Genomic DNA, 16,623 nt, shown 5'->3' with positions numbered 1-16,623 from the left:
CCTTTCTCCATCACCTTCAACGACATGGGCTCGGGTCCCTCAAAACCAGCCCCTTCGAGTACCCAACATGTCTTCTCTAGGTCAGAATCTATAGTTGCACTTCTAACATCAGCGAATTCCACCGCTAATCAACTCCAGCGAAACTCCGGTCCGCTTCTCTCAAGACCTCGTCAATGCTCTCCAAGCCAGTCCCGAAACCGACAGCACCCGTGCCAAAGACCTAGAACTGCACATCCAGTCCCGCGTCACCGCCGAGCTGGCCCGTCTAGACGCCGAGACAACCCAAGAGCTCACGGATCTCGAAGCCCGCATCTCTTCTACGCCCGATTCTACTACCGAAAGCACCAACACCCCTTCGACCACTATCCCAGACCAAACGTCTTCTTCGGGTGGCCCGGATCACAAAGCCAAGGCAGAAGGGGATAGGACAAGGGATCTGAGTAGAGTGAAGGTGCAAGAAGAGATTGAGAAGCTGAAGAGTAAGCTAAAAGAGAGGCAGCTGAAAGAGGATATAATGAAAGATACAGAAGTCAATAAGGCAAAAGAAAAAGTAGTGGCATGTCTGAGGCTGAATGATCGGAGGCCGTTGGACTGTTGGAAGGAGGTGGAGACCTTCAGAAGAGAGGTCGGAAGGTTGGAAGGGGCTTTTCTGGGGAGGGTTTTAGAATAGGATGGTTCAAAGTAGCGGAGAACTCTGTAATGGAAATGGTGAAGATCCGCGCTGTATTTCTATCAGAGAAGCCAAGTGGCCGTCGACCATGCTCACAAGAGATCGGAAGCCTTGATCTACTTGGCCCTGAAGCTGAGCACTTCATTTTGCATGGGGCCTAGCACATTTCTACCCATTATCCTCTACGCGCCATGGAGAACAGTCCCATGAGCCGAGTACTGAAATAACTACTTGCTGTCAGAACGAACATACATTTGAGTCTCATTAGGGACACAAATCTGTATAGAATGGAAATTTGGTCAGCGAAGCCTAGTCAGCCCTATGAGTCGTGTATCCGATCGTCATAATCTGCCTTAAATTGAAGTCATATCATCTGGGTCCTTAATATGTTTTCTACGGGGATATCAATCCTGTTGGTCCTGGATTTGAACTTGGGCTTCTATTAATCTTAGCTTTCTGATCTGGCGTCGCAAGATCACCCGGTGAAAAGACGTCGATTGCCTCGAAGACGTGCCATGGTGGGGGGGGGGGGGGCGTGCGAGCGCTCTTCGGTTACATCGTCACTCCACGATGCTCCGTTGTCCGTGTGCCCTACAGACTCGACATGAGAGAGAGCAAAAAAAAATCTCTTTATGCGTGCGCTCTGCCCCAACGTTCTACTGGCTGCTCCGCCCCATAGAGCAAGAGTGGTTCCTCGTGACACCCCAAATCCTGAGGACCGATTTGAGCTGCATGCTCTGTGGTAGACCGGAACAATGTCGTTAGCTAGCAGACGTTCCATATCTCACTGATCGACCGTTCGCTTGGGAACCATACCCAAGTTCGGGGCAGGTTGGTATCTTGAGGCATCAATACGACTGAGCAAGCATGCCTTGAATAGGACGCTCACAAGTGGTTTTATTTCCTATGGGAGGTCCCTCGCAGACGTCAAATCCGACCCTGTTGAATTTGATGACGGCTTTTGTTTTCTATGGAGGAGTACTGCTACTTATAGTCCTTGCCAAGCATAACAGGGCTGAGATGCTGAATTCCAACAGACTAGCCGTCCCCTCAGGACCATACTTGTTGATGAGGAAGAGCTTATCTTCGAGGGCCCTACATACGATCAGCAATGGAAATTCTGCTCGACATGCTCTCCAACATACTTATCTCGGACATACGAGCCTGGCCGGTGTATAGAGTGGCTGATGTTATGTGGAAGGCAGTATAGGCGATTGCGATCGTCGAATTCGTCAGCCGGTTCCGACAGCCCAAAATTCCGCAGGTATTGATCTGAATCTGACGTTTTCGCTTCGCCATGTCCCGAGCTACATGATAGCCAAACTTGCCGGCTGGTGAATAAGTGGAAGCGTGTAACTTTGCTAGCTTCGCGCAGAATTGGGTGAGCTCTGGAAGATGCGTGCTCATGTCACAAAAGTCCTGGAGTATGAAATATGTTGGAGGCAGAGCCTTCTTGCATTATCCCCATTTGTACGGTTTGGATATGAAATCTGGCATACTGCGATGGATATCGAGCTCCGACTCGTACTCTCCTACGACCATCGCCTTGCCTCGTTCACCTTCGTGGCACTAAGTATAATCACCATTGTTCTCTGATCATGGGTCTGGACCAGAGACTGCGATATTTTGGTGATTTAGCTTGACAAAGAAGCATTTTTCGCTTTTGTCTGTAAGTTCCGCAATGATCCGCGCGGTTTGGTTCCATGCCGAAGCTCCATAGCTGTATAACCCCGAAATCGCACATCTATTCATTCTATGAGACTAAGCAGACACATCCAGGGCTGGTCAGTATCTTTGGCTCATACTCGAATAGATAACAGCTAATGCAACATATGGTAGCTTGTTCTCAACAAAGAGACGTCGGTCCTTGGTTATCCGGGAAAAGTCTCGAAATCTCTGATTGCAATCATCACGGTGTATGCAAGTTCTCCGATCGACAAGACCCCGACTTTGTCTGCGTTCGAAACGTCTTGAGCACCCTTGTAGGACGCTTTCGCGAGGCTAGCAAGTGGACATAAGTCAAGTTGAAGCGCACAGCTTACCATACGTAGGGTCAAATATCATCCGCAATGGCTCTCCAGAGGACCCCAAAAAGATCTAAACACTTTGAGCGCTTTGTTGTACTGAAGGCCCGTAAGACGATTTCGACTTTTTTCACGATCGATGGCTGACTGGCACATGTGATTGGATCAAATACGATTTCTTTTTCAAGGACTGGGTAGAACACACATCGAGTTCTAAGATCCTCTGGCTATATGGCCATTCAGCCAGCGGAAAATCAGTTCTCTCAACTTTCATCATCGAGTACCTCGAGTCCCTGGACATGCCCTGCAGCTACTTTTTCTTCCGGTTTGGAGACCACACCAAACGCTCACCAAATGCTCTCCTACGATCACTTGCGTATCATGTGTCGCAGCAGCTGCCAGACTTCAGGAGAAAACTCAGTGACCTCCACGATCATGGCGTGAGGCTCGAAAAGTCTGATGCTCGAACTATATTGAACAGAGTCTTTGTGGGAGGTATGTTTAAGATGGATCTGCAGGTACCTTTGTACTGGGTCGTCGATGCTTTGGACGACTCAGATCCTTACCAGACTTTGTTGAAAATCTTTGCTGGGATTTCGAAGGCTGCCATTCCTGTACATCTTCTTCTGCTTAGCCGGTACACGGAGAATCTCTCCCTGGCCTTTGGTCGCATTGAAGGCGTCGTCAACTTCCGGGGTAAAGCGTTCGAAGCCCAGGAGAGCGACATCCACCATTTCGTGCGCAAAGAGCTCCGGTATCTGCGCGGCACCGAGATTTTAAAGCAGAGAGTGCTGAAGAGAGTTCTCCAAAGAGCTTCCGGGAATTTTTTATGGGTTACCCGGGCCATGCAAGAGATTATGAAGTGCTTCACCGAGGAAGCAGTTGAGAAAACCCTGAACGAGATACCCTCGGGAATGGAGCCGCTCTACCAACGTATGGAAATGAACATAGCCCGAGACCTTAGAGAGGGGGACAAGGATTTGGCCAAGCATATCTTGACTTGGGCAGCTTGCGCGAGACGCGCTATCTCTTCTTGAGCTCTCGCAAGCACTGGAAGCAGAATTTTCGGCGGTTCTGGACCTTTGTCATGCTATCGGAGAGGTTTGCGGACAATTTGTTGTCATTGACGGCAGCTCCCACGTGGCCATGGTTCATCAGACAGCTCGTGACTACCTTCTCAAAACTCCAGACCTCGAATTTTCCATCACTGCGCTTGAAGCTCATAGGCAGCTGTTTACTAGGTCGCTCGTGTACCTTCTAGATCCGCACTTGAAAGCGAACGTAGGACAGACTGCAGCGCTAACGGCCTCATCATTTCTACAATATGCAACAACATGCTGGCCCTACCACCTCGACTTGAGCCGCTTGAGCCGACCATCCTCCACGTCTCTTTTACCGCTCTTAGCCAAGTTCTTTCGCGGTTCTTACGTCCTCACATGGATCCACGCCCTCGCATATTTCGACCAATTGAAGATCTTAGTCCAAGCATCAGAGTATTTGCACGCGTTCGCCAGCAAGAAACGTAAGATGCATGCAGACGATGTCCCCCACAAGGAGTGCATCGAGGATTTAGAGCTTCTTGACTCCTGGGCTGCAGACCTTCTCAAAGTCTTGGCGAAGTTTGGTCGAAATCTAAGCCAGGAATCGAGTGCTATCTACAAGCTTATACCACCATTCTGCCCAAAGGAATCCGTAATTTATCGACGACACGGGAAGAAGGATCACTCCTCTTCTCCGACAGTGACAGGCTTGACTGATCCATCTTGGGATGATTGTTTGGCCAAGATTTCCCTTGGGGTATTACTCCAAGCTTTGCAGATAGAGTGTGTCACTCATTACATTTGCATCCTGACCACGTCGGGAATCATCATTCTGTGTGACGCATTGGCCTTGAGGGAGATACGACGTCTCGATCATTGCGAATTCGTTTTCGAGATAGCACCCAACATCGCGGTTGAAACATTGGTCACGTATCGCTACTATTCAAAAAAGTGTGGTCGATCGCACTAGGACGACTCAAATTTTCCGTTCCAAATCCGCAAGATTGGAAAGCTCTTGCACTCAGCTTCACTGACAATGATACAGCTGTTCTGCTTGGTGGCTATGACAAAACTATACGGAAGCTGGACCTCCAAAATTCGAAGCCAGGATGGCAATTGGTCAATCACCACCTTCTCGCGTTGGAAACACCAATTTCAGGGACTAACGCCAACGCTCCACGGTACGTATCATTCAGTCCAAACAGGTCAGAGGTCGCTGTAGCTTGTCGAGGCTATCCTTCAATTGTTCGGAGCATATCAGAAGCACGACCTGTTGCCAGATGCAGGCGTGTTACCGACTGGAAAGCCCTTACCGATGCTTGGGCTGGTGTCGATAGGGTTCTATGGCATCCAAATCCAAGGCAGGGCGAATTCTTTGGCCTCTATAACGACGGATGCGTGTTCAAATGGAGTCCATCTGAAGGTGGTAGCCTAGAAGTGCGAGCCCGAGCTTCCGAATTCGAGTTTTCCCCCGACGTAGCGCTCTTCATCACCAGCGACATCACTGGTATTATCCAAGTCTGGAATTTTCAGCATTTCGCGTTCATCTATCAATTATCCTGTGAGCCAGGCATCACCGGTCTCTGCTTTAGTCCGGACCATGGGCGCTTTTACGACCTTAGCGGTTCGGCCTGCAATGTTGGGAGCCTAACGTCCTCATCCGACTTACTGAGATCGATGAGCGAGCGAGCGAAAAAGAAAGTGAGGCAGGGATCACCACACAGACTTCTTCAGCCTCCGAGGTATGCGCTGAGACTGCGGACCTGGTCACTGCACTGGCTGCCAACTCGGAGCAGTCGTTGTATTGCGCAGGCAACGAGGTTGGCGTTCTAGAACTGTTCGACGTTCTAGGCAGCAAATTGGAGATATATCGTTCACGACGCTCTTTGACTATTGACCTAATTGAGTTCAGCCAGTGTGGCAATTTCATTGCCTACTCCAAGATCGGTGGTGAGGTAGGGATCTTCCAATCCACGAAAGGCAGGTCACGGTCAACGCCCTTCCAAGTGGAGTTGGTACGAGAGATCAAGAGCACGGATGGAGTGCATCAGCTCCTCTTCAGTCTCGACTCCAAATTTTTCCTGATCGCCGGTGTTTCTTCGGGGGAAATCTGGGGTGTGCATGGCGGCAATTGTCTCGGAAATTTTGGAGGTGTGCGGAATAGGACTGACAGATGGTTCATGAACAATCCAAAGGAAGACACACAAAATGACCAACAATTTCTTGACTTTGATGTGAGCAATGCTAACCTTCCGGACCTGGAAGGGAGGAGATATCTTAAGGACCATCCGGTTCGATAGCACGCCGCCCATACTGAGCGTCTCGAGCGATCACGAGGAGAGCCAGCGTTCAGTCAGACGATCTTCTCCCGCCGGTATGAGCCAAATCGAAATTGTTTTGGCAGTTGAGAACGTGGTCCTTTGCCAGGACAGAAAATACATTATGCTACACACGACTCGGGCTTCCCTGGCCTTCCTCACGCAGTCGAACTTCGTATTCATCAAAAATCGACCCCTGATCCCAGGACGCCCGAGGGACGAAGAAACGGTCTCGACCATTGATATTCCCCCAAGCACTTTTTCATGCATCCGGAAGCCGCTGGGGATCCTCCCTGGGCAAAGGATGGTGTATCTTGACAACGACTCATGGGTCTGTACTTGGAAAGACACTTCTTCATACCAAGAGATTGGCTCAATGCTGAAACGTTGGGTTTGTGTCTGGTGATGGACAACGGCACGTTTCTCTGTTCGCATTATGGGGAGGTTGCTGTTATCAAGAGTGCGCTTAGACGGCAGTGGTGATTGTTCCATTCCATGGCCATTCAGAGCTGCCAGTATCCTGGCCTGGGGATCAAGCGACTCTTGGCTGCCGATTACGCGGATATCTGGCTCGAGCACGACGACAAGAACCTGAATACTGATCAGTATGAACTGGTATTGAGAAAGGGTTAGGCAGAGGCTCCAAGAACCTCAATTGTCTTATCCCTCGCGCTTTAGGCAAGGATCTTGAATATCTCTTTGGAAAGGGATTGGACGAATAATCATAGCGGTGCCATTCTAGAAGCTAAATGGCAATCGGGGAGCTTAGGGAGCCAGATAAGTTACAGTATTTACATCAGCACATCTGACTAGCTGCGGCTTTTCCGCAACACTAGTATGCTTGCTCTTTCCCAATCATCGCCCTTACTCTAATACAAGTCAACATCAACAAAGCGCATGTTTTCCCGATCGTGAAATCATTCACAAGCATCAGCTACCAGATTAATGCACACCAATTCTTCTAACGCATCATTACCATTACCTACCTCGGAGTTCGAGATGAGTTCCGATAAGGCGGAAAGTCAGCTGGAACTTCACCTTGATCCAGGCACGATCAAAGGTGAGCTGGATCCTGACCACGCATGAATGGGTACACTGCTCTGAATGCAGCCAGCCCTGACATGTTGAAAGGCACGACGCCTCCCCAGGATCCAGATTCGGAGACCTTAAAGCCTTTCCGGGCCATGAACTTGCCCCAAGAGCTTCGTGATAGGATCTACCGCGAGCTGCTCCTTCCTGACAAATGTCGGATCAGCCGCGCGACCACAGCCTGGAAGGGTAGAGCTGAGAGCCCTTATTCGCTCCAGCCCATGATCCTCCGAGCCAGCAAACAAGTGCACGAAGAAGCATCGAGGGTCCTCTACAAGGAGACAAATTGGGTTTTGTTGACAGCGGATGAGGGTGAGAATTTTTTGGGTAAGAGCAGTGGGCTTCTCCAAGATTTCCGTCAGATGTTGTATCCACGGGTCTCGATGCAGCACTTGCAACGTTTCCCTGGCACACCAGTTCTACGGATAGAACTGAGGGACGGAGGGTTTCTCCCTCGAAGGGACAAGATCATGATGCTCATTACCCAGCAGGACGTGCACTTTTTCTTCGTTGACATTCCTCCCACTCGTTACCCTGAAATCAACCTACATTTCGATGCGCAAGCAATGCTAAATCCACGTACCCATGACGTACTCTTAGATTGTTGCCGCGACATACGAGGCATGGGGCAGATCACGATCTCTGGATTTTACTCCTTCGCTGTGTATTCAGAGCTGCTTGCCCACATGAAGAGACCGATACGACATGTTCAAGAGTTCTCAGAGAGAGCTGACAGGTACAAAGAGCGCGGGGATCTCCAGCTAGCTCTTAGGCATTTGCTGGACGCCGCAGATATCTATCTGGCCGGCTGGGCTTTACTGCAGTCCTTTTTTAGCCAAAGCTGGACCAAGCATCTGAGCGGCGCGAACCCCCGAAGCATTGCAGAATTGAAGGGCAAGCTGATCAACTTCTCCACTGAATGCGCCAATTGCTTGACGAAGGCGGGTATCCCAAAGAGGGCTCGAGAATTGCTCGATATAACCATCCAAAACGCCCAATCTACTGGCCTAAGGAGCCACGACTACAGCATGATCTACTACAACAGAGGCTTAGCATTGGTCGCCGAACGTAACGATATCCAAGCAGCAAAAGAATTCCGCGTGGTCCTCTGCCTACAGCGTGGCCACGAAGGCGCCGATGGACAGGTTGACGCGATGGAGGCCAGGCTTCAGGATATGCCCCAGACTACGAGATGCACGCTCGAAGCATACCTAAAGGACATCATGAAGCCGTACAGGCACAGAGAGCCATGGAGTGGGCTGCTCTAATAGGAAGAGATGCCCGTCGATGGTCTCCCGAAGAGAGTGGCATGAGGCTAGGTTGGTGGCGCCGGCGCTTTCGGATCGAGAAGGCAAAAGTCATTCCCAGTTACCAAGCGCGAAGACCATGCCGCGTGGAACCGGCGTTAGCGAACAGCGGGCCCACAAAGACCATTTGTCTGAAGAGAATGTCTTTTGCCTGTCATCACCGCTTCCTTTTGTGTTTTGCCCGGTATGATATGATCCGTTCTTCGGCTCTGAGAGGTGAACAGCCACTGCGTTGGATGCTCTTATGCAATATGCAAAACGTTACATCAACACCCCCATGCGCGCCCGTCTGCACGTCTGTGTGCATGGCTCCGTTACTGTTATATCTGAACTAGACGCGCAAATAGCAGGTTATGCTAAGGTGACTTATGAGCCCCTACTGCAGGCAACACAATGCAAAACCCCTCCTTTTCACGCACACATACCCAGCTCCTTCGGTAGAAAAGTAGACCATACGACTCTTCCAACCCATCCCGTCCGAAAAACAACGAAACCAGCTTACCGAACTCGAGTGCCGAACCCCCATCCATCCACCAACACATCCCACTCCGCCAGCTCGCCACAGTAGTCCCGGGAGCTTTAAGGCCTTTCATGACATAACCACCATTTCAAATAGAACAAAAACACACTATCCACGAGTGTACGAGCACCGAGTTGGCTCTTTGTTCGGTTTTGATCCCTCCCTGTCCCTGTATACAGATTGCTATTAGATTCAATATGGAAACATTTCAACCCCAAACTACGATCCTACAAAAACCCCACACATTAACCCCAACGGGGAGAATGAGAGCATTTTAAAACCATAAGGGGGAGATTTGAATGCCATCTATAGGGCGGGTGGTAAATACCCCGGGGCCCCGGGGAGCGCAGCGTGAATTATAAACACCCCTATTCAACCCTTAGCGGTAACTGGGACAACAGTTGGGGAGGTAGCGGAACACCTAAATACCCCTAATGATTTAAGGTAAGGGATAACAATACAAGTGATGGTATCACATTTTATACTCAAAAAAGAACTAAAAAAAAAGACAACTACAAATCAACCCAAAACCAACACAAAAACCTATTTTGGTAAGGGGTAGAAAAGTAAGAGGGGAGAATAAAATCATAGTTGGGGATGAATAATCCCGATTTAATATTCCTATATACAGATAGCATTCAGGTTCACGTTCTATCTACAGATAATTATTAGGTTTAATATCCCTATATTAATATATAGATAACTATTAGATTTAATATCCCCGTACTTAGATAGCTTTTAGATTTCATATCCCCATATATAAATAGCTATTAAATTTAATATCCCTATATATAGATAGCTTTTAAGTTTAATATTCCTATATATAGATAGCTATTAGATTTTACGTCCCTATATATAGATAGTTATTAAATTTAATATCCTCGTATATAGATAGGGCAATTACTAATTCAATCTTAAAGTAAAATTTATGAACAAAATTACAAATAACATATTAAATTATAAATATAAGATAATGAAATCCATCTAGGATATTGAAAAAAATACTCAAGAGAGGGTTAATGAAGGTAATGATAGCGATAAGCTATCATCGACTTGATTAGAAACGGTGGTATACGCTGCGAACGGGGGGTTCGGGGTGGGGTTTAACCCCGAAGCTTACCCGCCCGTTCCGCAGCGTAGTAGGAAATTCCTTCGGGGGCTACGGGCCACGGGACCGAAAGGGGGTCGCAGCGAAGGCAGACACCCCGGCTCGAAATCGCCCACGGCTTCGTCTGATGTTTTAGGCAAGAAGTCCACGAATACGGTCGGAGAAAATTTCAGATCGAATAAGCCAGATCGGATACCCTTAGTTAGGTTACTACAACTATCAAATCAACCCAAGCAGAAAATACCAAATATCTATATTTAAGTGTAATTAATATAGGAAGATCGATAATAATACAGTACGGAGGTTATTATCGAAAGTCCTAAACATACGCTAAAACTCTTGGCATTCTTGGCATTTCTAGCATTTTAATAAATTTCTTAAATAGCTTTATAATCTATATACGATATTTTATATAATTACGTATATACTAATTTACTCGATTAGCTAAATTATAAGATCGCTTATTTTCTTCTTTATAATTCTCTTAATACTTATTATCGTTTTATAAACGAATAACTTCGATAATATATCTAAGTATATATTATTATCGCTATTATATATATAGTAATATTATAATTATATATCTTATATATATATAGTAATATCGCTACTATATACTTTATATATATATACTTTATATATATATACTTTATATATATATACTTTATATATATATACTTTATATATATATACTTTATATATAAGTAGTAATATCGTAATTATTAAAATCTCGCTCTTTTATTAAACTAACTATTAGAATAAGTAATAATCTTAACGATTTAAGTTATCGACGAGAACTTAATAAGAAGAGATTTTAAGAAGATTATTTCAATTATATAGTTCTATAATTAGTATTATCTATATTTCTATAAGTAAAAGTAAGTTTATAAATTCTTTTATTGTTGAATTAGCCTTTAATATTCTCGTTGCCATTCTTAACGAAACTGTTACTTATTCTAACAGCCAGCCTATCACGCCTCCCTTATCAAAAAAATAGGTGTATATTATTGACACATAGATTTTTTGTTTTCTATTAAAATTTGAGGTTTTTTTTAATTTTGAAGCGCTGTTTGTGCTTCCGAATTTTAAAGATTTTGAAATTTAGTCTTATAATTATTAAAGCGCAAGGAATTCAAATATCGCTTACCAAAGTTCGCTCATCAAAGATCGCTCGACAGTCGGATAGCCCTAATTAAAAAAATGATTATGAATTTAATTCATAGGCCTTTACTCGTTAGGGTATAATTCGATAAGAATTCGTACTTTCGAAGTATAATTCGGTAATTTACTTTATATAGATAGCTATTAAATTTAATATCTCTATATTAAATATTAATATATAAATAGCTATTAAATTTAATATCTCTATATTAATATATAGATAGCTATTAGATTTAATATTTCCATATATAAATAGCTATTAAATTCAATATTCCTATATATAGATACTCGTATTTACTAGAATTATAATCTATTAGAATTTATAATCTTTAAAATCTAATTCTTATAATTTATTATTTTATAATAATATAATTAAAAGATAGAAAAAAAAGTTAAAAGAATATAAAAATAATAATTATAGTTTTAGTTTTTTTTATAATTAAGCTTAAATTAATAAAGTTATATAAAAATATATTAAGATATAATTATTAAAGTTTATTACGCTATTATATAAATTAATTATTATTATCTCGATTTTAAAAATTCTTAAAACTATAAAAATCGCATTTTATATTCTTTTCGAATTTTTTCAATTTTTATTATAATGTTGTGAAATAATAAATTATAAAGATTAAGTTTTAGAGATTGCAAATTCTACTGGCCGAAAAGGTATGGTATGGTATGGGATATTGACCTGCTATACCATACTCTGGCACTGGTATGGGTTATTGAGATTTGCATGATCCCATACCTGGTATGGTATGGGATCTTGGGGGATATCCCACGGTATGGTATATCTGTGGGATCATACCATGGTATGGGATATGTATGGGATATCCCGGTTGGGATTTCTATATTTAGAAGTATAAGTAGCTATTCTGGTCATCATTCTGGCTAATCATGGCTACTATTACCATGGCTACCACTACCATAGCTACTACTACCATGGCTACCACTACCATAGCTGCCACTACCATGGCTGCCTACCATGGCTGCCACTATCATGGCTGCCTATCATGGCTGGGCCACTATCATGGCACCTACCATGGCTGCCACTATCATAGCTGCTACTATTTATTATTGAAAAGCCTACTATTATGTAGTAGCTATGGTAGTGGCAGCCACGGTAGTGGTAGTCATGGGAGTGATACTATAATAGTGGTAGCCATGGTAGTAGTAGCCATGGTTGCAAAATATTACTTATACTTCTAAATATAGAAATCTTAATCGGGATATCCCATATAATACTATATTATGGTATGATTCACAGATAAATACCGAAGATCCGAACCCATACCAGAAAAAAAAATTACCGACTCTACTTATACCATACCCGGGTACGGTATAATATCACTTGGTATGGAATATTTCATGGGATATACCATATCTTTCGGCCAGTAGCAAATCTAATAGATTGCAAATTTAGTAGATTGCAATTCTAGTAAATACGATAGCTATTAGGTCTACGTCCTCGTATATAGATAGCTTTTAGATTTAATATTTCTATATATAGATAGCTATTAAATTATATCCCTATATATAAATAGCTTTTAGATTTAATATTTTTATATATAAATAGCTTTTAAATTTAATATTTCTATATTAATATATAGATAGCTATTAAGTTTAATATCCCTATATATAAATAGCTATTAAATTTAATATCCCTATACTAGTAACAGATAACTACCAGGTCCAATATCCCTATACTAATATCCAGATAGCTTCCAGGTTCAACATCCCTATTCCTATACACAAATACCTTCCAGATTCTATATCCCTGTACACAGAACCTTCCAGGTTCAAATCCCTATACCAGTACACAGAAAACTACCAGATTCGAGATGCCATAGGCACGCAATTTTCTTCAACGCCGGGGTACGGACATGTCTCTTCGGGCTTCTATTCAGCTGTTGTCTCGGCGTCGGGACGGGTGTGATTGATCGTTCACAGACCATGTGTGCCCTATGTGTGTGTATGTGTGTGGAGCGTGAGGATGAGAACACTGAGCGCGGAGATGGGGATCGTTGAACGAGTAAGAGAGACAATCTCGCCGCGCACTACTTATATAGTTGTTCTGAATATCAGTAATATCCCCCAACATGCATAGAACAGCCAGCCTTATTTACTCATAGAAGCGCCAGCAGCATCACTGTCTAGGTTTGTACACTCTCATCCAACTAATCAATTAACTAGTACATCATGTATTTACGCAAACACACAAACCTCCCATGTCATTAATGCGTTGTTACCCAGGATTAGCCATTCAACGTTATTTACCAATCATGCCAACTCCGCTAAAAGTTCAGCGCCAGAGCCAACAACTTCTCGAAATTCGGCACGCCTAGTCCCGTGACCGGATCCCACCCTTCCGTTGCGTTCCAGCTCGCGTACGGGATGATGCTGCCCCCTGGGACCGGCGCCCCCGTTTGGCCATCGATGCCGTTGCAGCCGACGCTTTGACCACCGGTGATGTCTGTGAGGCCTGTGAAGCCGATTGCGTACACTGAAGATAAGGGTGTCAGCGTCTCACGTCCTCGTGTGATGGAATAGAGGTGTCTCCCTCAAGGATATGGACTTACGCCATGGGTTGAGGAAACCAAGGGGTGGCTTTCCGGCTCTGAAGCGGGCGTCGTTGAGAAGGGCGATAACGGAGGAGAAGACAGGGGCTGCGGCCGAGGTGCCACCGGAGAGATCGGCTGCTGCGTTGACTACTACGGCGTAGCTGTAATGGCACTATATTTAGCGGTGGAACGTGTTCGGAAACCGCGCCAGTTGCAAGAGGGGGGAGTGGGAAAAGCAAGCAAAAAGGACGTACTCAGGGGTCAAGCTATGGGCCGAAACATCTGGGAACCCGCGGTTGGCGAAGTTGGTGAAAGCGCTGAAGTAGTCTTTGGTAGCTGCGCTGATGTGGTCATTCAGGTAGGTGGATACCGCGGCTGCTTGGTACTCAGGGCGAGGGAAGTAATTGCTGAAGCCTCCGGAGCCGGCGACCCAGGCGATCTCGGGCTCGATCGATTGAGTACCGCCGACTGCGGTGATGTAAGGACATGTGCCTGGGAATTGAGGCGTAAACTGTGGTGTCTTTTTGCCGTCGTTGGATTGACAGGGTGCACCGACGCCTGCGGAGTGGGTTAGTGGATGATCCTGGTCGGGATCATGATAGAATGGCATCTCGAATGATGGTCCACGTACCCGTATCACCTGCAGATTCGAGAACGGAGATCCCTCTTAGACCTAGTTGGCCAATCATGTAGCAAACTCGCTTGGCGTATTTCTCCGGCACAGTCTGCGCAATCGTGTTAGCGAACAAACAGATTGGCGGTAAACCGAAATAGACTGCTTACTTGCTCGTCATCTCCATAGGAGTTGGTAATGACGTTTGGCAGCGCGCTATTCGGTTGCGACAGCAGGTACTGGTAGTAATTGAGATACGGCTCGTTTTCGTTGTCTGCAGCAGTCGGCTCATCCAGATTGGGGATGAAAGGGCTAGATCAACATCAGCATGCTACTGCCCGTCCTGAACGTTATTTGTTGTGAGACTGACGGTGATCCTCCAGTGATGAAGCTGATAATTGGAAGCGGGTGGCTAATTCCACTTATGTACTCGACATCAAGATCGGCTTCTCCATGGTTGTCGTCGATGGCTTGATCATTGATACCTCCGTTGATGAGCTGAACGGAGAATCCTTGCTGAGGAATATCTTGCGCTGTCTGGAAAAGAGAAAGATCTTGCGTGCGAGCAGACTGATTCAGGAAACTTCCAAACCCGATCTTGCTTCCGGATTTGGGATCAGGCGTATAGTTGATGTTATATAGCTCTTTGAGACAGGTTGGCGTGATCAAAGTAACACAGCTAGCATCGATAGTGTCATTGGTGGTACTATTGGTGCTACCATTGAAGTAGCGGGGAGAAAGTTTCCCCACCCGGGGAACCATTTTTGGTACTGGAATCTGAGGTACTGTTTTTCCGAAGTACGTAGTAGGCGTGATGAGATCGATGTGAGTCTGGAGGTCGTCCGGAACGGAGTATCCGATCGTTCGCAGCTTCTGAATGCCGGCATTTTCATAGTAACTGAATGTGGTGCTAAGAAGACTATTCGCCAGGTTGACTGTAGTTGAGAAGTTCACATTTGCGCCATCACTGTATGCGTTGGTGACACCAGCCCCTTTCAGCCAAGCCAAGACCGCAGGACTCGCATCAGCTGATGGCGCGAGCATAGCAGCGACAGCATCGCCGTCCATATATTGCCCGTAAGAAGCACTGCCAGGGGTGGAGACAGCCATGATTTTGGCGTCCAATTGATCGAGATTTTGTTGTGCCAAGGCAATCTGCAGGATCATGGTATCGTTTTCAGCGGGAGCCCCAACTTGCTTCCATCCAAGAGGGATGGTGGCCAATTGCTCGTGTATGGCGGCGAAGGTGGAAAGAGTGAGCGAGAGCCATAGGCTTGCCGCCGGAAGAGTGTGCTTGGTAAACATGCTGTGTGAAAACGAGAGTAACAGCTACGGAAAAGGTTATACTGGTAGGAAGATGGTAGAGGGAAGATAGCAAGGAAGGAAGACATCGTAATAAAGGAATCGAGTCCTATTTAACAAGAGGCGCTAAGAATCCGTCGCTCTTGCACGATGGAGGTTTCTGCACGATTTAGGAAGCTGACAGAGCTGACAGCTATGCCCGCGACCCAAAACGAACGTTAATCGTGGCAGGCTTCCTTTCGCCGGCCCCCTCATTCTCGGAGGCATGAGCGTCGAAAGTGGGCCTGCTATCGGACATGGTCGGGGATAGGGACCAACCCTATACATTCCCAGATTGTGGTTATCTCCACATTTTTCCGTCGTGAGTCTGCAGGCGTGAATGTCGCACCGCCTTAACCCTTCTGACAAGGTGTGCCTGCCGAAGATCCAGCCAAGATTTAGCGGTCCAAAAAAGGAAGGTGGGTGCAGTAGGATCCCTCCAATGCAGCTTCCTCTGCAAAGTCCGGCCGGGCCAGCCCCTCGTGAGTTTAATTGTGCATGCTGGGATCCAAGCGTTCTAAGCGTTCCAATGCGCGATTTGGGAAGGCTGAGTATAAAAATAGATGGCGTCAATCCGCAGAGCTTGTTATTTTCCGCGGTGGGGAAAAATGCATGCACTGGGGGGACGAGACGTGAAGGGTACGTAACTGAACAGCAACAAGATGTACCTTTTACTTAAGCTTTGAATTGACCATGTGTAGTGCATAGAGCAAATTCGTCACTGAGCATTTGATAATTAAGCCCGAAAAATAATAAAATATTATAGCTCCTACAGAAGTTGTTCCGTGCTCTGCTCATAGCTTCCGTGCCTCCTTGCAATCACCCCAGCCGCCATCTTGAGAGCCGAGGAAGCCCCGGCAGGTTTTAG

At 45.7% G+C, this 16,623-nt stretch overlaps 6 protein-coding genes across 6 annotated transcripts; 4 read left to right on the top strand and 2 right to left on the bottom strand.

Annotated features, from left to right (window-relative positions):
• Window positions 1–24: 24 nt before the first annotated feature.
• On the top strand, window positions 25–670 carry HO173_008686 (uncharacterized protein; the record flags this gene model as incomplete). Its single annotated transcript, XM_037310582.1, has 2 exons — window positions 25–80; window positions 139–670. 2 exons carry the CDS (start codon window positions 25–27, stop codon window positions 668–670), a joined length of 588 nt encoding a protein of 195 aa, XP_037162564.1.
• Window positions 671–2,993: 2,323 nt separating this feature from the next.
• HO173_008685 (uncharacterized protein) lies at window positions 2,994–3,731 on the top strand (the record flags this gene model as incomplete). The annotated part of the gene is made up of 1 exon (XM_037310581.1): window positions 2,994–3,731. The coding sequence occupies one exon, from the start codon at window positions 2,994–2,996 to the stop codon at window positions 3,729–3,731; it is 738 nt and encodes a 245-aa protein (XP_037162563.1).
• A 109-nt stretch (window positions 3,732–3,840) lies between these two features.
• Window positions 3,841–4,704, top strand: HO173_008684 (uncharacterized protein; the record flags this gene model as incomplete). Its single annotated transcript, XM_037310580.1, has 1 exon — window positions 3,841–4,704. One exon carries the CDS (start codon window positions 3,841–3,843, stop codon window positions 4,702–4,704), a length of 864 nt encoding a protein of 287 aa, XP_037162562.1.
• Window positions 4,705–5,165: 461 nt separating this feature from the next.
• Window positions 5,166–6,487, bottom strand: HO173_008683 (uncharacterized protein; the record flags this gene model as incomplete). The annotated part of the gene is made up of 2 exons (XM_037310579.1): window positions 5,166–5,281; window positions 6,184–6,487. The coding sequence occupies 2 exons, from the start codon at window positions 6,485–6,487 to the stop codon at window positions 5,166–5,168; spliced, it is 420 nt and encodes a 139-aa protein (XP_037162561.1).
• Window positions 6,488–6,997: 510 nt separating this feature from the next.
• On the top strand, window positions 6,998–8,409 carry HO173_008682 (uncharacterized protein; the record flags this gene model as incomplete). The annotated part of the gene is made up of 2 exons (XM_037310578.1): window positions 6,998–7,112; window positions 7,184–8,409. 2 exons carry the CDS (start codon window positions 6,998–7,000, stop codon window positions 8,407–8,409), a joined length of 1,341 nt encoding a protein of 446 aa, XP_037162560.1.
• A 5,125-nt stretch (window positions 8,410–13,534) lies between these two features.
• HO173_008681 (uncharacterized protein) lies at window positions 13,535–15,719 on the bottom strand (the record flags this gene model as incomplete). Its single annotated transcript, XM_037310577.1, has 6 exons — window positions 13,535–13,743; window positions 13,820–13,962; window positions 14,056–14,359; window positions 14,433–14,526; window positions 14,585–14,726; window positions 14,785–15,719. The coding sequence occupies 6 exons, from the start codon at window positions 15,717–15,719 to the stop codon at window positions 13,535–13,537; spliced, it is 1,827 nt and encodes a 608-aa protein (XP_037162559.1).
• Window positions 15,720–16,623: the final 904 nt, after the last annotated feature.

The sequence above is a fragment of the Letharia columbiana genome (genome assembly GCF_014066305.1).
Source record: "Letharia columbiana isolate WasteWater2 chromosome Unknown Sc0000033_s0, whole genome shotgun sequence".
NCBI classification, from domain to species: Eukaryota; Fungi; Ascomycota; class Lecanoromycetes; order Lecanorales; family Parmeliaceae; genus Letharia; species Letharia columbiana.
The sequence above is the reverse complement of the archived record's forward strand: the minus strand, read 5'-3'. Positions and strand labels throughout refer to the sequence as shown.